This window comes from Hylobates moloch, unplaced genomic scaffold (assembly GCF_009828535.3).
Source record: "Hylobates moloch isolate HMO894 unplaced genomic scaffold, HMol_V3 SCAFFOLD_13, whole genome shotgun sequence".
In the NCBI taxonomy this organism is placed as follows: domain Eukaryota; kingdom Metazoa; phylum Chordata; class Mammalia; order Primates; family Hylobatidae; genus Hylobates; species Hylobates moloch.
The window spans coordinates 54129306-54149131 of record NW_026652288.1 but is presented as its reverse complement, the minus strand read 5'-3'; the positions used below and the strand labels follow the sequence as shown (position 1 = coordinate 54149131).

The window sequence follows — 19826 nt, the reverse complement described above, 5'->3', positions numbered from 1 at the left end:
TTCAAGAAACACATGGAAGTGGGGAGTGAGACAGATGGGAGAACAAGGAAAGTGTTGGTTATTAAGCAAGTTACCACTGTGAGCAATTTAAGGTTAATCCTTCTGAGGAACTCAGCAGGAGTAGTGTTTTCCAACATGAGAGGGCACAGACACCACTCTACAGATTCTCAGGACCTGAGATTCTGATTCAGTAATTTGGGGGTGGGTTCCACAAATTTTAATTCTCAGGCCTGAGATTCTGATTCAGTAATTTGGGGGTGGGTTCCACAAATTTTAATTACTAACCAGTTCCCAACCAATGTTGATGCTACTGTTACTGGTCAGTGGATAGTTTGAGTAAGCAGAGGTGTAGAACACACTTTCAAAGACTTATCCCACCCAAGAGGCAAGGGAGGAGTATTTAACCACCAATTCCCATCAGTTATTGTTTAAAACAACTGCGCTCAAACAGCATTAACACTCTGGTACTTCCTCTGCCTCCTCCTAGGCAGATGAGGTATCTGCAGCCAAAAGACACCCCCCGGGAAACGAGTCATGCACTGGCAGCTGCAAGTCAGGCTGGTGTGTATGAAAATGAGGGGTGCCCAAGAAATGTGAGCTGGACACAGATAGCATTTGCTACACTGCTATATTGTCATGGAGTAAAATAAACAATTAATCAAGAAATTACAAATAAATTACAATTGTTATAAGTGCTTTAAAAGTAAATTACATGTAACTACCCATAAAGATAGCCTCTCATCTTATTACAGATGGAAACTTCCTAGAGTTGTTGTGGACCAAAAAAATGTACTGTTTCACAAATATGGTTAAACACCAACTCCAGCCCAATACTGTATAGCATTGGCCCTTACTGAATGTATAGTATCTTATCTGAAGTCACTCCGATTGGCAGTTTACATTAGAAATGTGTGCAGAATCATTAAATTTTCATTTTGTTTCATCTGGGTAGAACTTAGCTAGGATTTACTCTGCTTTATAAACATTAAATTACAAACATGGAATGAAAACAATGTTTATTTCAATTGCTTTTTATTTATATTTTCATCAAACAGTTTTACCAAGAGAAAGCCTAAACCAGTAATGCATTTTGAGAAGTATGTTATAATTACATAAGATGGCTTATTTTGCAAATCCATACTCACTTTCCACTCTGAATATATTTATCTCCTTAAAGCATCTAAGGAATTAGCAACTGTGAAGTTAGGGAATAGACCACAAAACTGCCTTTACTTCTGACACCAACAGCAAGTCTGTGAGTTCCAAGACCACCCTCAGATTTGGTAATTCGTTAGAAGGACTCACAGAACACACTGAAAGATATTATACTCAAAGTTATAGTTTATTATTGTAAAAGGTTACCAATTAAAATCAACCAAGAGAAGAAACACATTGGAGAGAGTCTAGGAAAGTAACAAACGGGGAGCTTTCAGTCATCCTCTCTCATGGAGTCATGGACAGCATTACTTTCCTGGTAATGACTGACAATTCACATGAAGTATTGCCAACCAGGGAAGCTCACCTGAGCCTTGGTATTCAAAGTCTTTACTGGGTCTCAATCACAGCGGTGTGGCTGATTATCCAATCTCAGTTTCTGACCCCTTAGGAAGGCAAGCTGTTACTGCTTTACTCAACGTCTCCATCCTAAATCATATTGTTACTATCTAAATTGGGCCAAGCTTCCTAGGCAAATAAAGACACTCACTAGCCATGACATTCCAAGGGCTTGGAAGTTACCTCCAAGAAGCCAACAGCAAAGGTAATACCGCTTTTGGGGCAAGATTAAATTATTTACTGCACTGCACCTTACTCTGCTCTCACTGTAAGTGGTCACTGCATTTTTTTAAAGCCTGAAATTCTTCATCTTACAGAGCTTAACTGCTACATTATGATATTGATAAAAACAGAACTAGGTGTTACTTTCATAATTAATGTACTTTCAATATTGCTAGACTTTGATGCATATTTGGAAAAAAAAATCAGTTTACTTAATATTTGAAACCAACCCAAAATTCACAGCTCAAGTTTATTCTACTGTCATCATTATAGTCTTCTTTTTCTATGTATCAGTCTTCACTGCTATAGTATGCAATATTTTTGCAAAATAATGCTCAGGATAACCAATCCACAATGGAATACCTTTCATTTAGTATCAGGATAAAAATCTGGCCTTTTGAAATACTATCAACATACATATATCAGATAATTATACTCCCCTTTCATGAGTTGATCATTAAACTGGAAGAAAATACTTAGGAGCTTATTGTGCTCTGTAAGATAGCAAAAATAACTTCCTAAAACTAGCTAAAAACCTGAAGATTGCTACTATTTAAACTTTAGCTGTTGGTGTCTCCAAATTGCAATGCCTCAAATCACCTCTGCAGCACAAACTCTTGAGTGATACATCTGTATATAAAAATGTAACATGAAACCATTGTTTTCTTTAAAGGCATAGAAATCTCTAACAATTTTATTTTGGGTTCAGTTAGATACTAGAATGCCCTCTGCTGTGTACCTTGAAATATATCAAAACAAGTGTCAATTTTAGAGTACAAACATTTAAAATCTTTATACAAAATAAGTGTTGTCTTAGAAACAAAGCCTATATTTTAGAATAGGAAATCTTGTTATAATATTTATGAAAAGAATCAGCAACACTAAAATTAGTAACATAAATCTTTTTTAAATTTCAAACAATTCTTTTATAAAAACATTAAAACATCTTTTAATCCTACAGAATTTTCCTTTGAATAGCACCAACAAAAAAACTATGTTATGCAAATAGAAGAGATGTGTTATCTACGAATTAATGCTAGAATTTTTAAATAGGACTGTAATATTAAAGAGAAGTAGCTAACAAAATTATTATAATGAGGACATAAAATATATTAGGTATTATTTTCTATCTTAAATATCTTGAAAGAGAACATTTTTGCCAGAAAATGCAACTGCAAAGAATATTAAAATAAATGCAACAAGGAAGGAAGCAATTAAGCATATTTTAACCCATAAATAACAGCATATCATTATAATATACTGAATAATCACATAAAAATGCTAGTAAATTTACAAATATATTATTTTCTAAAAACTCTACCATTTACCAAAGCTATTAAGGAAATGGCTATATACAAATTAAATACATACATTAATAATATTAAAATGTTTTAACATGAACCGTGAATATACACTCCGAACACTGTCAGCTTATGCTTAGCTACTTTTTCTCATTTCTTATCATGTTAATGAAATTTTCAACATTTACTATTGTTTTCTAAGGGCAAGTGAAATTCTACATCCTAGGTAGAGATTTTAGAATATTAGTTGTTCTTAAAGATTTCCTGCCCTCCAGTGGTATCTGCCTTAATATTTCCACTGCACTTTTCAAGGTTGCAAAGAGAAACATCACTTCTACATGTACATTTTGAAATTAGATCACACTGTATGGCAGCATCTAATTTTTTCTCCATTACAGATTCACTCTCTGTTTGCACCCCTGCATCACATCTTGCAGCCTGCAGAATGCAGTTATCATTGGTTTTGTTTTGCAAAATGTGGGCTGAGTTGCACTGCAACTGTGGAAACTGATCTGTATTATTTTTCACTGAGAACTGGTAGAAATTCTCATTCTGTTTGTGAATTTTGTCATTGTTTTTAACAATCCTGTCACCTGAAAGTTTTGCCATCCTTTCTACATAAAAATTATTCATTTTTTCCTTGGTTTTGATGGGAATCCTATTTGAATCTTCAATTTGCTGTGATATTTGATCTTCATCTTCAGATGACTAAAAAGAAATTAATAATGTTGCTATAAACCATGCTTACATTTTAAAAATGCATTCAATCACTTCAAAGAATATATTCTTAAAATCCCTACTATAGAAAATTTCTAAATACAGAAGAGAGTTTGGCAAGTTACAAATCAAAGCAGGTATATCATCAAAGAGTCTTCGACCAATAATCTGCCATATCTCCCAGGAGGCTATGAATTTTAAAATAGCAGTAACAATAATAATCTTTGTAATAAAAATGCAAAAGAGATAAAAAGGAGAAGGGAAATTTTGTCTTTTATTAGTCCCTATAATCACAGGCTCTATCATCTCTCTACCCTTTCAACAGAAGAAATGATACGCAGCATACTTCCTCCACTTAAAGAGTAGACTAGAAGCAGTACCTTCGAAGGAAACAGCTAACACAGATAACTTGTTCAATTATTTATTGATTCATTAAGTAAAAAATAACTACTTGTATGCTTTTTATGGGCCCAGTCCAATGAAATACATATATATATATATACATATATATATAGATATAAAAATATCTTAAGAAGAGCATCAGGTAATAGGAAATTAAACAGACAAAGAAAAGTTAAGTAGCAATACATAAGCAATACATATCTCAACTGTTATATAAAAAGACAACCTTTAAGAACTTTTTTTAAAGAACTTTTTAATAGGTCTAGATTTCAATTTTCTAAGCATAAATTTTTCAAACTTCTTGAAAATTTTATCTTTTAATTACTGAATTAATGAAAATATTCTTTTAATGAAAATCTTATATAAAGTATTCATTATTCAAGTTAAAAATACAAAGTTAATATAAAAAACTAAATATAAAAAGGGGTATAGGCTTTAGCTGATTGACACTGAAAAATGTATATCTCAAAATAGCTAGTAGATATGTCTTAAAATGGTCCAAACACAGAGAAACAAATACTCAAGGTGATGGATATCCTAAATATTCTGGCTTGATCATTACACATTTGAGTCATGTAACAAAACATCATATACACCCAATTAAATACATACGAATATTATATATCAATAAAAAATAAAAGGTAAATCTAAATATGCTTCTTTAGTGATGCAATTTGAGTTACACTCTTTCAGAGAATCGAACTGTTTAACAAATAGATAAACTTGTAATCTAGTGTTGATAACATGTTATTGGCGATTTTTTTTATTTTTTTGAGACAGGGTCTCACTCCACTGCCTGGGCTGGACTGCAGTGGCACAATCATGGCTCACTGTGACCTCAACCTCCCAGGCTCAGGTGATTCTCCCACCTCAGCCTCTCCAGTAACTGGGCCCATAGGCGCACGCCACCATGTCTGACTAATTTTTTGTATTTGTTTTTGCCATGTTATCCAGGCTGGTCACGAACTCCTGGGCTCAAACAATTGCCCACCTCAGTCTCCCAAAATGCTGGGATTACAAGCATGAACCACCATGCCCGGCTAAGTGATATTTCTTACCTTTGTTCATAAGTACTTATTACACTGTGTTTATGCATACACATTTAAAATGTAATTATAAGCAGGATCCTTTAGAAATGCATTATTTGCTCTTTTCTTTCAGGGAATGGAACTAGTTAACAAATAAAGAACACTGTAATATAGTGTTGAGAACATGCTATTAAAGGACAGTCATCTCTTCCTTTCTAAGGCCTCATTTGCATGAGTTTACATATACACAAGCAAAAGCTGAATCTAAGTATAGTTCTTTTAAAAAAGAAAGAAAAGGAAACTTGTGAAGGAAAATGTACTTTTGTGAAATACCTTTTTATGTTGTATTAAAAATGTAGCTTTTATGTGGGTGCAGGATTGCTATGACAAAGGCATACCTTTAGATGCTAATGTGATTTGAGAAAAAGTGAAGCCATTATATGACAACTTAAAGCAAAAGGAAGCTGAAGGATCTAATGCTGGAGAATTTAATGCCAGCAAAGGATGGTTTGATAATTTTAGAAACAGATTTGGCTTAAAAAATATCAAGGTAATAGGGGAAGCAGCTTCTGCAGACCAAGAAGCAGCAGACACATTCCCAGATGCCTTTAAAGAAAATCACTGAAGAAAAAGGATATCTGCCCAAACAAGTTTTTAATGGAGACAAAAGTGCCCTATTCCAGGAAAAAAAAATGTCACATAGGATATTTATTAGGAAGGGAAGCAAGCACCAGGATTTAAGGCAGGATGGGATAGGCTAACTCTACTGTTTTGTGCAAATGCACTCAGGTTTATGACCAAGATTGCCCTTATTTATAAAGCTGCTCACCCTCAAGTTTTGAAGGGAAGGATAAACACCAATTGCCAGTTTCTTGGTAACACAACAAGAAGGCCTGGAAAACAAAAACTCTTTTTCTGAATTGATTCCATCAGTGCTTTGTCCCTAAAGTCAGTAAGTGCTTTGCCAGTAAGGGACTGCCTTTTAAAGTTATTTTGATATTGCTAATGCCCCTGGCCACCCAGAATCCCATCAGTTCAATACCGAAGGCATCAAAGTAATGTACATGTTTTGAAGCACATCTCTAATTCAGCCTCTAGATTAGGGAGTCACACTGACCTTTAAGGTTCATTATACATTGTGCTCTATGGAAAGGATGGTCAATGCGATGGAAGAGAGCCCAAGAGAGGGAACATCATAAAAGTCTGGAAGGATTATACCATTGAACATGCCATTACTGTTACAGAAAAAGCCATGAACGTCATCAAGACTCGGAAAAGAAATCCCTGCATGAGAAAACTGTTGTAGATGTTAAACATGACTTCATAGGATTTACAAGAGCTAATCAAGAAAATCATGAAAGAGACTGTGGATATGGCAAAAAAGGTGAAAGGTGAAGGGTTTCAAGATACGGAGCTTAGAAAAATTAAAGAGCTAATAGATACCACTCCAGAGGAATTAACAGAAGGCAACTTGATGGAGATAAGTACTTAACAACCAGTTACAGACAACAAGCAAGAAGACATAAAAGAAGTAGTGCCAGAAAAATCTGACTTTAGACAATCTGGCAGAAGTGTTGATTACTCAAGACCTCTTGATTTCTTTATGACATAGACCTTTCTACGATACAGGCTCTGAAGCTAAAGTAATCAGTAGAAGAAGGATTGATACCATATAAAAACATTTTTAGAGAAACAAAAAATCAAAAGTCAGACAGAAATAACGATGTATTTCCATAAAGTTACACCAAGTGTGCCTGCCTCTCCTGCCCACCATTCTACTACCTCCACCTCTTCTGCCTCTGCTACCAATGAAACAGCAAGACCAACTCTGCCTCTCCCTTCTCCTCCTCGGCCTACTCAACATGAAGATGATGAAGATTATGATGATTTATGATGATCTATTCCTACTTAATGAATAATAAATATATCTTCTCTTAAGATTTTCTTAGTAACATTTTCTTTTCTTTAGCTTACTTTACTGTATAAATATAGTATATAATATATACAACATACAAAATATGTGTTAATCAAGTGTTTATGTTATCAGTAAGGATTCTGGCCAACAGTAGGCTATTAGTAGTTAAGTTTGGCGGTGTCAAACGTTTTATTCAGATTTCTGACTGGGCAGCATCCCTAACCCCTGCATTGTTCAAGGATAAACTGTACACACATAAGTGTGTGTGTGTGTGTGTGCATGTGTGTATATATATGTGTGTGTGTATATATGTATGTATATATACATACATACGTATGTATGTATATATACATACATATATACGTATGTATGTATGTATATATATGTATGTATATAATGTATCGATAAAAGGATAAAAGGTGTTTTGTAAATGGCAATAAATGCATTTTTACAAATGTGAAAAATGGTACTCATGGACATTTTTATTTACATTTTTCCTTTCTACATTTTTAAATAGTTGTACTTTTTTAAATTTTTTACTTTTTTGTTTATATTAATTTTTACTTCCACTATTTAATTGACTCAACATCTTTATAAGGTAAACTATGAGAAAAATAATTATTAATATAGCATGTATTAATATGTGAAACAAGCATCACTTACCAAATCTGAACTAGAACTGAAACAGCTGTCTGTTGGTCTTGGAGAGTAACTAGTAGATCGACTACTCTGTGCAGAATCAAGAGCTGAAAATAAAGGTTTAATACATGAATAATGGTATTTATGAATACTTTACAACATACATATGCCAGGCAGAAGATATCTGCTGGATAAAACAAATTTAGCTAACAACACACAACACTTTAAAATGTACCAAAATCAGTTAAAATTGTGGATACTTGGCACCTTACAATTCTGACAGGATTTATGGGTTTATTTTACCCTTAAAAGATTTGTAGCTAGAAATGAAATAAGGGTATATAACGTAAGTGAAGAAAACAGAATAGAGAAAGTTGGATTGATTTTTCCAACATATGAATTATATTTTATGAACAAATAATTTAAAGTGTTAACCTGAGGGAAGGAAGAGAAAACCAAGTTATTAAGTCCTAAGGCATCAGACATTTGCCAATCTAGTAAATGAAACTTTCCTGTGCAATCAAATGATGCGAATAAAACCTATTCAAAGCATCCAGTTTGATACATTTTCATTATCTGCTTAATGTTGTTATTTTACAATTGCAAGTAAAGTTTTAAAATGGGATTGAGATGTAGGTCATGAATCCCTACTATGTATAAATGATAAAGAGCAACCGTAGCTTCAACCACTCCTGTTCCCTTGTTTAAGAAAATGGATCTGCTATCAAGAGAAGCAAAAGGCTGCAGAACATCAACAACACATACCAGATCACACGCCCTCCTATATGCAATAAACCCTGAGTACCTCAGGCCAGGACTGATGCTCTCTGTAACAGAATCTAGCTTCAGTCAGCTGAGAAGCAGAGAGAATTTAGCTGAACTCTGATACCCTTATTTCATCATTCTAGAAGGAAATTTATACGCCCACGAAGCAGGTTTATCCCTGACAATGAAAGTAGAGTGCACGAAAGTGAAGGGTAGAATATTACTACTAACAACATAATTTAAGGGCATTTCACCCCAATAAGGTTCATTCAGTCCATAAGTACTATAAATCCACAGTGATCAGAAGGGAAGAAATTTGTCCACTGAATGAATGTTCTCACCTTTAACACTACAAGAAAGGGCATGCAAATGAAAATAAGTACAATTAGACACTTGTTTTGGTGACCATGGCCTTATGGTATAGTTTGAAATTAGGTAGTGTGATGTGTCCAGATTTGTTATCTTTGCTTAGTCTTGCTTCGGCTATGTGGGCTTTTTTTGGTTCCATATAGATTTTAGAATTGTTTTTTCTAATTCTGTGAAGAATGATGGTGGTATTTTCATGGGAATTGCATTGAATTCATAGATTGCTTTTGGCAGTATGGTGATTTTCAAAATATTGATTCTACCCATCCATGAGCATGGGATGTGCATGGTACTGGTATAAAAATAGGCACATAGACCAATGGAACAGGATAGAGAACCTGGAAATAAACCCAAATACTTACAGCCAACTGATCTTCAATGAAGCAAACGAAAACATAAAGTGGGGAAAAGATACCCTTTTCAACAAATGGTGCTGGGCTAATTGGCTAGCCACATATAGGAGAATGAAACTAGATTCTCATCTCTTACCTTAGACAAAAATCAACTCAAAATTGATTCAGGACTTAAACCTAAGACCTGAAATTATAAAAATTCTAGAAGATAGCATGGGAAAAAACCTTCTAGACATTGGCTTAGGCAAGGATTTCATGACCAAGAACCCAAAAGCAAATGGAATAAAAACAAATATATAGCTGGGAGCTAATTAAACTAAAGAGCTTTTGCAAGGCAAAAGGAACAGTCAGAAAAGTAAACAGACAACCCACAAAGTGGGAGAAAATCTTCACATTCTATACATCTGACAAAGGACTTATATCCAGAATTTACAAGGAACTCAAATAAATCAGTAAGAAAAAAACAATCTCATCAAAAAGTTGGCTTAGGGCATGAATAGACAATTCTCAAAAGAAGATATACAAATGGCCAACAAACACATGAAAAAATGTTCAATATCACTAATGATCGGGGAAATGCAAATCAAAACCACAATGCGACACCACCTTACCACCTGCAAGAATGGCCGTAATCAAAAAATCAAAAAACTGTAGATGTTGGCATGGGAGTGGTGAACAGGGAACATTTTTGCATTGCTGGTGGGAATGTAAACTAGTACAGCCACTATGGAAAACAGCATAGAAATTCCTTAAAGAACTAAAAGTAGAACTACCATTTGGTCCAGCAGTCCCACTACTGGGTATCTACCCAGAGGAAAAGAAATCATTATTCAAAAAATTCAAAAAAATACTTTCACACACATTTATAGCAGCACAATTCACAACTTCAAAATCATGGAACCAACCCAAATGCCCATCAATCAACGAGTGGATGAAGACACTGTGGTGTGTGTGTGTGTGTGTGTGTGTGTACACACACATATATATATACACACATATATATGTGATATATACACATATATATATATGATAGAATAAAAACACAGCCATAAAAAGGAAGGAATTAACAGCATTTGCAATGACTAAGTGAAATAACTCAGGAATAGAAAACCAAACATCGTATGTTCCCACTGATATGAGGGAACTAAGATATGAAGACGCAAAGGCATAAGAATGATACAATGGACTTTGTGAACTTGGGGGGAAGAGTGGGAGGAGGAAGTGGGATAAAAGACTACAAATATGGTGCAGTGTATACTGCTCGAGTGATGGGTGCACCAGTCTCACAAATCACCACTGAAGAACTTTCTCATGTAACTAAATACCACCTTTACCCCAATAACTTGTGGTAAAAATTAAAAAAAAAAAAGAAAACTAAAAAAAAAAAACCACTTATTGAGTAACTACTTTATGTAAGGCACTGTGACAGTTATTAGAGACACATGGTCAGAGCCTTCAAAGTGTTCAGAATCTTGTAGTGGAGAAAGATACACATTTGTTTAAGTCACAAAATAAGATGTGACATCATAGAAGATACAAAAGCAGTAGGCAGCTAAGTGTGACGAACCCCAGGGAAAGAGATTTGGTGACAATTTACAGAGAAAACGTAAGTATAGAGAGTACGTTTTGAATGATGAATAAACAATTTTCAGAGACAAGATGAAAAATTAACATATGGGATAGAGGGAAAAGAATGTGTAAATATTTCTAAACATTAATGGAGGTACATCTTAGATTGTCCATGATGTCACCTAAGGATGAATTAAAGAGAAGTGAGACAATGAAATCAAGTCAGTTAGATGATTAACTGAATAATCTAGGTATGAAGTGATTATCATCTGCAATAAAGCAGTGAAATTGGGATAGAGAAGCAGCAAAAGATTCAAGTTTCAAGAAGGCTTTCAAATAGCCTGAATTTTTGCCTGTGTGTACATTTAAAAACTTTTGTGTATCTGTTATAACATCAACATCAAAATCTGATAAAGATTGCATACACATATACACACATTATCTCTCTACAGGAAAACCTCACTTATGAATACCAATACCAAAGCCTTATACTTCAAAAGTATTAAATTTTTTTAAAAGAACAGAATAAAAAGAAGAGCAAAGAATCATAACACATCAGGAGTTGGTGGAATTTATTATAGGAATGCTGAGATGGTCCAAATCACAAAATCCATTAGTAAAATTCACCATTTAAAAAGATCTATATCAAAAATGAAATATCACCTCACACTTCTTAGGGTGACCACTGTCAGAAAAAACAAAAAATAATAAATATTGGCAAGGATGTAGAAAAACTGGAATCTTTTTGCACTGCTGGTGGAAATGTAAAATGGTGCAGTAACTACAGAAAATGGTATGAAGATTTCTCAAAAAATAAAAATAGAACTACCATATAATCCAGCAATATAACTTGTGAGTATATATCTAATAGAAGAGATATTTGCATACTTATGTTCATTGCGGCATTATTCACAATAGCCAAGAGTCAGAAACAACCTAAATGACCATCAGTGAAAGAATGGATAAAGAAAATATGGTATACACATACAACTGAATACTATTCAGCAATGAAAAAGAATGAAATCTTGTTATATACCACAATGTGGATGAACCTTAAGGACATTTGCTAAGTGAAAGAAGCCATTACAAAAAAAGACAAATACTACATGATTTCACCTACTAGGTATATAAGTAGAATATAGAAACAGAAGGTAAAATGGTAATGGCCAGGGGCTGGGGGGAGTGGTAAGTAGGAAATTGTTGTTTAGGGAGTGTGAGAGACAGGACGAGGGTCTGTTGCACAATGTGCATGTGGTTGACAACATTGTATTGTACACCTGGAAACTGTTGAGAGGATAAATCTTACGTTGCATGCTTTTTTGCAACAATAATGCAAAAAGACATATGAATAAAAATTAATAATCATTCCTATAGATGCTAAGAATCACTCTCTCCCAAATTACTGATTCATCAAAACTACCTCACAAGAAAAAAGCTATTGGCAAAACAAAAAAAAACAAAAACATAAGCCTAAGCCCCAAATCCAGAATCTTACTTAATATAGAAACACAGGATGCATATTCATGCTAAAGCAGCTGTGTGTGTTTGTTTGTGTATCAGAAAGCACTACAGATAAATCTAACAAGAAACATGCAGAATCTATGTGAGGAAAACCTCAGGAAAGTGCTTAAAGGTATTTTAAGCAACTACTAATATAAAAAACTAGACTGAACTAATGAAAGGACATCTTATGTTCTTAGACAGGACTACTCAACATTATTAGGATAATAATTCACACTAAACTAACACATACAGCTAACAGTTTCCCAGTAAAAATTAAAACTTTTCTTCTGGACTTAAGCAAGTTGATTTTAAAGGTTATATGGAAAAGCAATCCAAGAATAACCAGAAAAAAACTTTTTAAAATGTGCAAAGAGGCATGTAATTCTTCAAGAAATTAAACATTTATAAAAAGATAATAAAAGCGGTATGGTATTGGCACATGAAGATTAGGAAAGATCAATGAAACAATTAAGAAAGCCACAAAATAGATCAGCTACATATGGAAAGTTATTATATAAAAAAGGTAGTATCAAAAATACCTAGGGAAAAGACATATTTTTAAAACTTGGACTGATAGAAACCTCATACCTTAAGTCAACTTAAACTCCAAATGGATTAAAGAACTAAATTTTAAAAAGCATATTAGTACTAGAAGAAAATATGGTAAGTTCATTTGTAACTTGGAAGTGTGGAGAGTCTGGAGAGTCTAAACCCAGAAATAAAAGAAAAAATTGATCAATTTAACTACATAAAGAAGATAAGTCTTCTGCAAAGCAAGAGACACTATATGCAAAGACTAAACAAAATAAATCAAAAACCAGTATTAAACTAGAAGAAAACATTTGCCACATAGCAAAACACACGTTATTACTTTTTAATTTTTGTGGATACATAGTAGGCATATATATTTATGGGGTACATGAGATGTTTTGATACAGGGATACAATGTATAATAATCACATGAAAACTGGAGTATTCATCCCCTAAAGCACTGATTCTTTGGGTTACAAATCATCTAATTATATTGTTTTCATTATTTTTAAATGTACAATTCAATTTTTATTCACTATAGCTACCTGCTGTGCTAGCAAATACTAGGTCTTATTCATTCTTTCTAGTTAAATTTTTTGTACCCATTAACCATCACCACCCTCCCAACCCCACCACTACCCTTCCTAGCCTCTAGTAACCAATCTTCCACCCTCTTATTTCCATGAGTTCAATTGCTTTGATTTTTAGATCCCACAAATAAGTGAGAACATGTGTTGTTTGTCTTTCTGTGCCTGGCTTGTTTCACTTAACATAATAACCTCCAGTTCCATCCATGGTGTTGCAAATGACAGGATCATTCTTTTTTTATGATATGTTCTGGAGTTAGGCAAGTTGATTTTAAAGGTTATATGAAAAAGTAATCAAGAATAACCAGAAAAAAACCTTTTTAAAAAATGCAAGGAGGTGTAACTTCTCAAGAAATGAAACATTATAAAACAATGATAATTATTATTATTAGATTATGTATAGATTATTAGATTGTGTTTAATTAACACATTTTCTTTAGTGATTCATTTGTTGATGGACACTTAGGTTGCTTCCAAATCTTGGATATTGTGAACAGTGCTGCAACAAACATGGGAGTGGAGATAGCTCTTTAATGTACTGATTTCCTTTCTTTTGGTTATATATCCAGCAGTGGGATTGCTTGATCATATGGTATCTCTATTTTTAGTTTTTTTAGGAACCTCCAAACTATTCCCCCATAGTGGCTGTACTAATTTATGTTACCATTGATAGTGTATAAGGGTTCCCTTTCTCCATATCCTCACCAGCGTTTGTAACTGCCTGTCTTTGGGATATAAGTCATTTTAAATGAGGTGAGATCATATCTCATTGTACTTTTGATTTGCATTTCTTTGATGATCAGTGATGTTGAGCACCCTTTCATATGCCCCTTTGCCATATGTATGTCTCTTTTGAGAAATGTCTATTCAAATATTTGGCCTATTTCTTGAGATTATTAGATTTTTTCCTATACACTTGTTTGAACTCCTTATACATTATATTAATCCCTTGCCAGATAGGTAATTTGCAAATATTTTCTGCCATTGTGGGTTGTCTCTTTATTGATTGTTTCCTTTATTGTGTAGAAGCTTTTTAACTTGATGTGATCCCATTTGTCCATTTTTGCTTTGGTTCCCTATGCTTGTTATTACTCAAGAAATTTTTACCCAAAGGAATGTCCTGGGGAATTTCCTTAGTGTTTTCTTGTGGTAGTTCCATAGTTCAAGGTCTTAGATTTAAGTCTTTAATCCATTTTGATTTGATTTTTGTATATGGTGAGAGACAGGGGTCTAGTTTCATTCTTCTGCATACAGATATCCAGTTTTTGCTGCAGCATTCATTGAAGAGACTGTCTTTTCCCAGTGCATGTTCTTATCACCTCTATCAAAAATGCGTTCACTGGCAATGTGTGGAATTGTTTCTGGGTTCTCTATTCTGTTCCATTGGTCTATGTGTCTGTTTTATGCTGGTATCATGCTGTTTTGGTTACTATAGTTCTCATGCTGTTTTGATTACTATAGTTCTATAGTATAATTTGAAGTAAGGGAATGCTATTCCTTCAGTTTTGTTTCTTTTGCTTAGGATAACTTTTGCTATTCTTGGTCTTTAATGGTTCCATATAAATTTTGGAATTGGTTTTTCAATTTCTGTTAATAATGTCATTGGTATTTTGATAGGGATTGCATTGAATATATAGATTGCTTAGGGTAGTATGGACATTTTAAACAATATTGATTCTTCTAATCCATGAACAGGGAATATCTCTCCATGTTTTGGTGTCCTCTTCAATGTCTTTCATCAGTGTTTTATAGTCTTTATTATTGAGCTCTTTCACTTCCTTGGTTAATTCCTAGGTACTTAACTTTATTTGTGGCTACTGTAAATGGAACTACTTTAAAAATTTTTTTTCAGACTGTTCACTGTTGGCATATAAAAATGCTACTGATTTTTGCATGTTGATTTTGCCTCCTGCAACTTTATTGATTTTATCAATTCTAATAGGTTTTTTATGGCGTCTTTAGGTTTTTCTAAATATAAGAACACATCATTGGCAAACAACGATAATTTGACTTCTTTCTTTCCAATTTGTATGCCCTTTATTTCTTTCTCTTGTCTCATGCTGTAGATAGAACTTCCAGTAGAACTTCCAGTACTATGTTGAATAAAAATGAAAGTGGGCTTACTTGTCATGTTCTAGATCTTAGAGGAAAGCCTTTCAATTCTTCTCCATTAAGTACAATACTAGCTGTGGATCTGTCATACATGGCTGTTTTTATATTATGTTCCTTTTATATTCAGTTTTTTAAAGGTTTTTTATCATGAAGGGATGTTAAATTTTATCAAATGCTTTTTCAGCATCAATTGAAATGTTCATATGTTTCTTGTCCTTCATTCTGTTGTTATGATGTATCACATTGACCGATTTGTGTTATCTTGAACCATTCTTGTATCCCAGGGATAAATCCCACTTGGTCATAATGAATAATCTTTTTAATTTACTGTTGAATTCTGTTTGCTAGTATTTTGTGGAAGATTTTTGCATCAATATTCATCAGAGACACTGATCTGTAGTTTTCTTTTCTTGATGTCTTTGTCTGGTTTTGGTATCAGGGTAATACACTGCCTTTAGAATGGGTTTGGAAGTAGTCCCTCCTCCTCCATTTTTCAGAATATTTTTAGTAGGACTGGTATTAGCTCTTCTTTACATGTTTTGTAGAATTCAGCAGTGAAGACTTCAAGTCCCAGGCTTTATTTCCTGGGAGACTTTTTATTACAACTTCAATCTAGTTCTCGTTATTGGACTTTTCAGGTTTTGGATTTCTTCATGGTTCAATCTTGGTAGATTGTGTGTGTCTAGGAATTTGTCCATTTCTTCTAGGTTTTCCAACTTATTGGCAGGTTGTCATTCATAGTACCCACTAATGATCCTTTGAATTCCTGTTATCAGCTATTATGTTCCTTTTTCATCTCTGATTTTATTTATTTAAATCTTCTTTTTTTCTTAGTCTAGATAAATGTCAATTTTGTTTAATTTTTCAAAAACCAACTTTTTTTCATTGATATTTTGTACTGTTTGCTTCATTTCAATGTCATTTATTTCTGCTCTAGTCCTTATTATTTATTTTCTGCTACTAATTTTGGGTTTGGTTTGTTCTTGCTTTTCTAGTTCTTTAAGATGTACAGCTAAGTTGTTTATTTGTGGTTTTTCTTCTTTTTTGATGTAGGCTTTTAGAGCTACAAACTTCCCTCTTAGTACTGCTTTTGCTGTATCCCACAGGTTTTGGTATATTGTGTTTCAATTATCATTTGTTTCAAGGAATTTTTCAATTTCATTCTTAATTTCTTCATTGACCCACTGGTCATTCAGGTGCATACTGTTTAATTTTCATGTATTTGTATAGTTTCCAAAATTCCTCATTATTGATTTCTAGTTTTATTCCATTGTAGTTAGAAAGATACTTGATATCATTTCAATTTTTTAAAATGTTTTCAGACTTGTTTTGTTGCCTAACGTATGTCTACCTTTGAGAATGATACATGTGCTGGGGAAAAGAATGTCTATTCTGTAGCTACTGGATGAAATGTTCAGTTTTCTTTCTGGAAGATCTGTCTAATGCTGAAAGAGGAATGTTGAAGTCTCCCACTATTATCGTATTGGGAGTGTGTCTCTTTCTCTTTCACTCTAATAATATTTGCTTTATATATCTGGGTGCTTCAGTGTTGGGTGCATATATATTTAAAATTGTTATATCTTCTTTCTGAATTGACCCCCTTCATGAGGATGGAGCACTCATGGCCTAACTACCTCTTTAGTGGTCTCACCTCTTAACACTGTTGCATTAGGGATTAAGTTTCATTAAGTTGCATCAGGAATTATAATGACCTTCTTTTGTCTCTTATAATTTTTGTCTTGAAATTTGTCTAATATACATATAGCTACTCTTGCTCTTTTTTGGTTTCTATTGGCTTGGAATATCTTTTTCCATCCCTTTATGTTCTGTCTGTGTGTGTCTTTATAGGTGAAATGTGTTTCTTATAGGCAACAGATCATTGGGTTTTATTTTTTATCCATTCAGCCACTCTATATCTTTTGATTGGAGAGCTTAATCCATTGACAGTCAAAGTCATTATTGATACGTAAAGACTCACTGCTGCTATTTTGTTATCTGTTTTTTGGCTGTTTTGTGGTCATCTCGTCTTTCCTTCCTTCTTGTCTTCCTTTTAGTAAAGCTGATTTTCTCTGGTGATATAATTTATTTTCTTACTTTTTATTTTGTGTATCTGTTATATGATTTGGGTTTGAGTTTATCATAAGGCTTGCAAATACAATCTTAGAACTCATGATTTTAAGATGATAACAACTTGTTTGCATAAAAAAATGAGCAAAGAAAACTAATAAAAACTCTACCCCTTAACTTCGTTCCCTTCCTTTTTAACTTTCTGTTGTTTCTATATGTATCTTATTATATACTCTATGGCTTGAAAAGTTGATACAGTTATTATTTTTGACTAGTTCATCATTTAGTGTTTCTACTTCAGATATGAGTAGTTTACACACATTTACAGTGTTATAATATTTTGTTTTTCTGTGTACTTATTATTATCAGTGAGTTTTGTACCTTCAGATGATTTCTTCTTGCTCATTAACTTTCTTTTCTTTCTGACTGAAGTACTCCTTTTAGTATTTTCTTGCAGAACAGGTCTGGTGTTGATAATCCCACAGCTTTTGTTTGTCTAGGAAGTCTTTATTTCTACTTCATGTTTGAGGGAGATGTTTTCTGGATATACTATTTTAGGGTAAAAGGTTTTTTCCTTCAGCACTTTAAATATGCTATGCCACTCTCTCGGCTTGTAAGGCTTCCACTGCAAAGTCTGCTCCCAGACGTATTGCAGCTCCATTGTATGTTACTTGTTTCTTTTCTCTTGCCGCTTTTAGCATCCTTTCTTTATTCTTGATCTTCAGGAGTTTGTTAAATGCCTTGAGGTAGTCTTCTTTGGGTTAAATCTGCTAGGTGTTCTATAACCTTCTTATACTTGGATATTGATATATTTCTCTTGGGAAGTAAAAGGCCAATAACTACTCTTAGATTTGCCCTCTTGAGGCTATTTTCTAGATCCTGTAGGCATACTTCATTCTTTTTTTTTCTTTTGTCTCCTCTGACTGTATATTTTCAAATTGTCTGCCTTCAAGCTCACTAATTCTTTGTGCTGCTTGATCAGTTCTGCTGTTAAGATTCTAATGCATTCTTCAATATGTCAATTGCATTTTTCAGCTCTAGAATCTGTGCTTGATTCTTTTTAATTATTTCAATCTCTGTGTTAAATTTGTCTGATATACTTCTGAATTCCTTCTCTTTGTTATCTTGAGTTTCACTTTCCTCACAACAGCTATTTTGAATACTATGTCTGAAAGGTCACATATGTCCATTTCTTCAGGGTTGGTCCTTGGTGCATTATTTAATTCATCTGGTGAAGTCGTTTTCCTGGATGGTCTTGCTACTTGTAGTTGTTCGTTTGTACCTGGGCACTGAAGAGTTAGCTATTTATTGCAGTCTTCACAGTCTGGGCTTGTTCTCATCCGTCTTGGGAATGCTTTCCAGGAATTCAAAAAGGACTTGGGTGTTGAGGCCTAAGCTGTATCTGCTTTAGGGGCACCCCAAGCCCAGTAATGCTGTGGTTCTTGCAGACTTGTAGACATACTGCCTTGATTGTCTTAGACAATATCTGGGAAAATTTTCTGCATTTCCAAGCAGAGACTCTTGTCACTGCCCTTACTTTCTTCCAAATAAACAGTCTCTCTCTCTGTTCTGAGCCACCTGAAGCTAAGGATGGAGGGACATAGCATCCCCATGGCCACGACCATCAGGATTGTGCTTGGTCAGATGTTAAACCAGTACAGCACTGGGTCTTAACCAAGGTCCACTGTAACCACTACCTGGCTACTGCCTATGCTTTCTCAAGGCCCTAGGGCTCTGCAATCAGCAAGTGGCAAAGCTAGCCAGGCCTCTGTCCTTCCTTTCAGGGTGTCAAGTTCCCCCAGGCCCCAGGTGGATCCAGAAGTGCTGTCTCAGAACTGGGAGCCAGGGACTACAATCAAAAACCTTAGCAGCCTACCCGGTATTCTATTTTACTGGGGCTGAGCTTACATTCAAACCACAAGACACAGTCCTTCCCACTCTTCCCTTTCCAAAGGCAGATGAACCTCACCCCATGGCCATCACAACCCAGGCCTACAGGGAGTACTTCCAGAGTACCAGTGATGTTCCCTCAAGACCCAAGGATTCTTCAGTCAGCTTGTGGTGAATGATGCCTAGGCTGGGAGTCACCCTTCAGGGCAGTGGGCTCCCCTCCGGCCCAGGGCAGGTCCAGAAATGCCATCCAAGAGCCAAGTCCTGGAATTGGGGACCCCAAGAGCCTACTTAGTATTCTACCC

At 34.4% G+C, this 19826-nt stretch overlaps 1 protein-coding gene across 6 annotated transcripts in view; it reads right to left on the bottom strand.

Moving 5' to 3' along the window:
- CUNH12orf40 (chromosome unknown C12orf40 homolog) overlaps positions 1-19826 on the bottom strand; it is a 127674-nt gene that overhangs the window by 35143 nt on the left and 72705 nt on the right. For 4 of the 6 annotated variants that reach the window (XM_058426426.1, XM_058426427.1, XM_058426428.1 and 1 more), the window contains 2 exons: positions 7803-7885; positions 3130-3785 (listed from right to left, as the gene is read on the bottom strand). In XM_058426426.1, the coding sequence (XP_058282409.1) occupies positions 3321-3785; positions 7803-7885 (548 nt within the window). In that variant the 3' untranslated portion in view covers positions 3130-3320. Of the gene's footprint in view, positions 1-2663; positions 3786-7802; positions 7886-19826 lie in introns of those variants that run through there. The other 2 variants (XM_032173707.2, XM_058426430.1) reach the window with 2 other exon arrangements.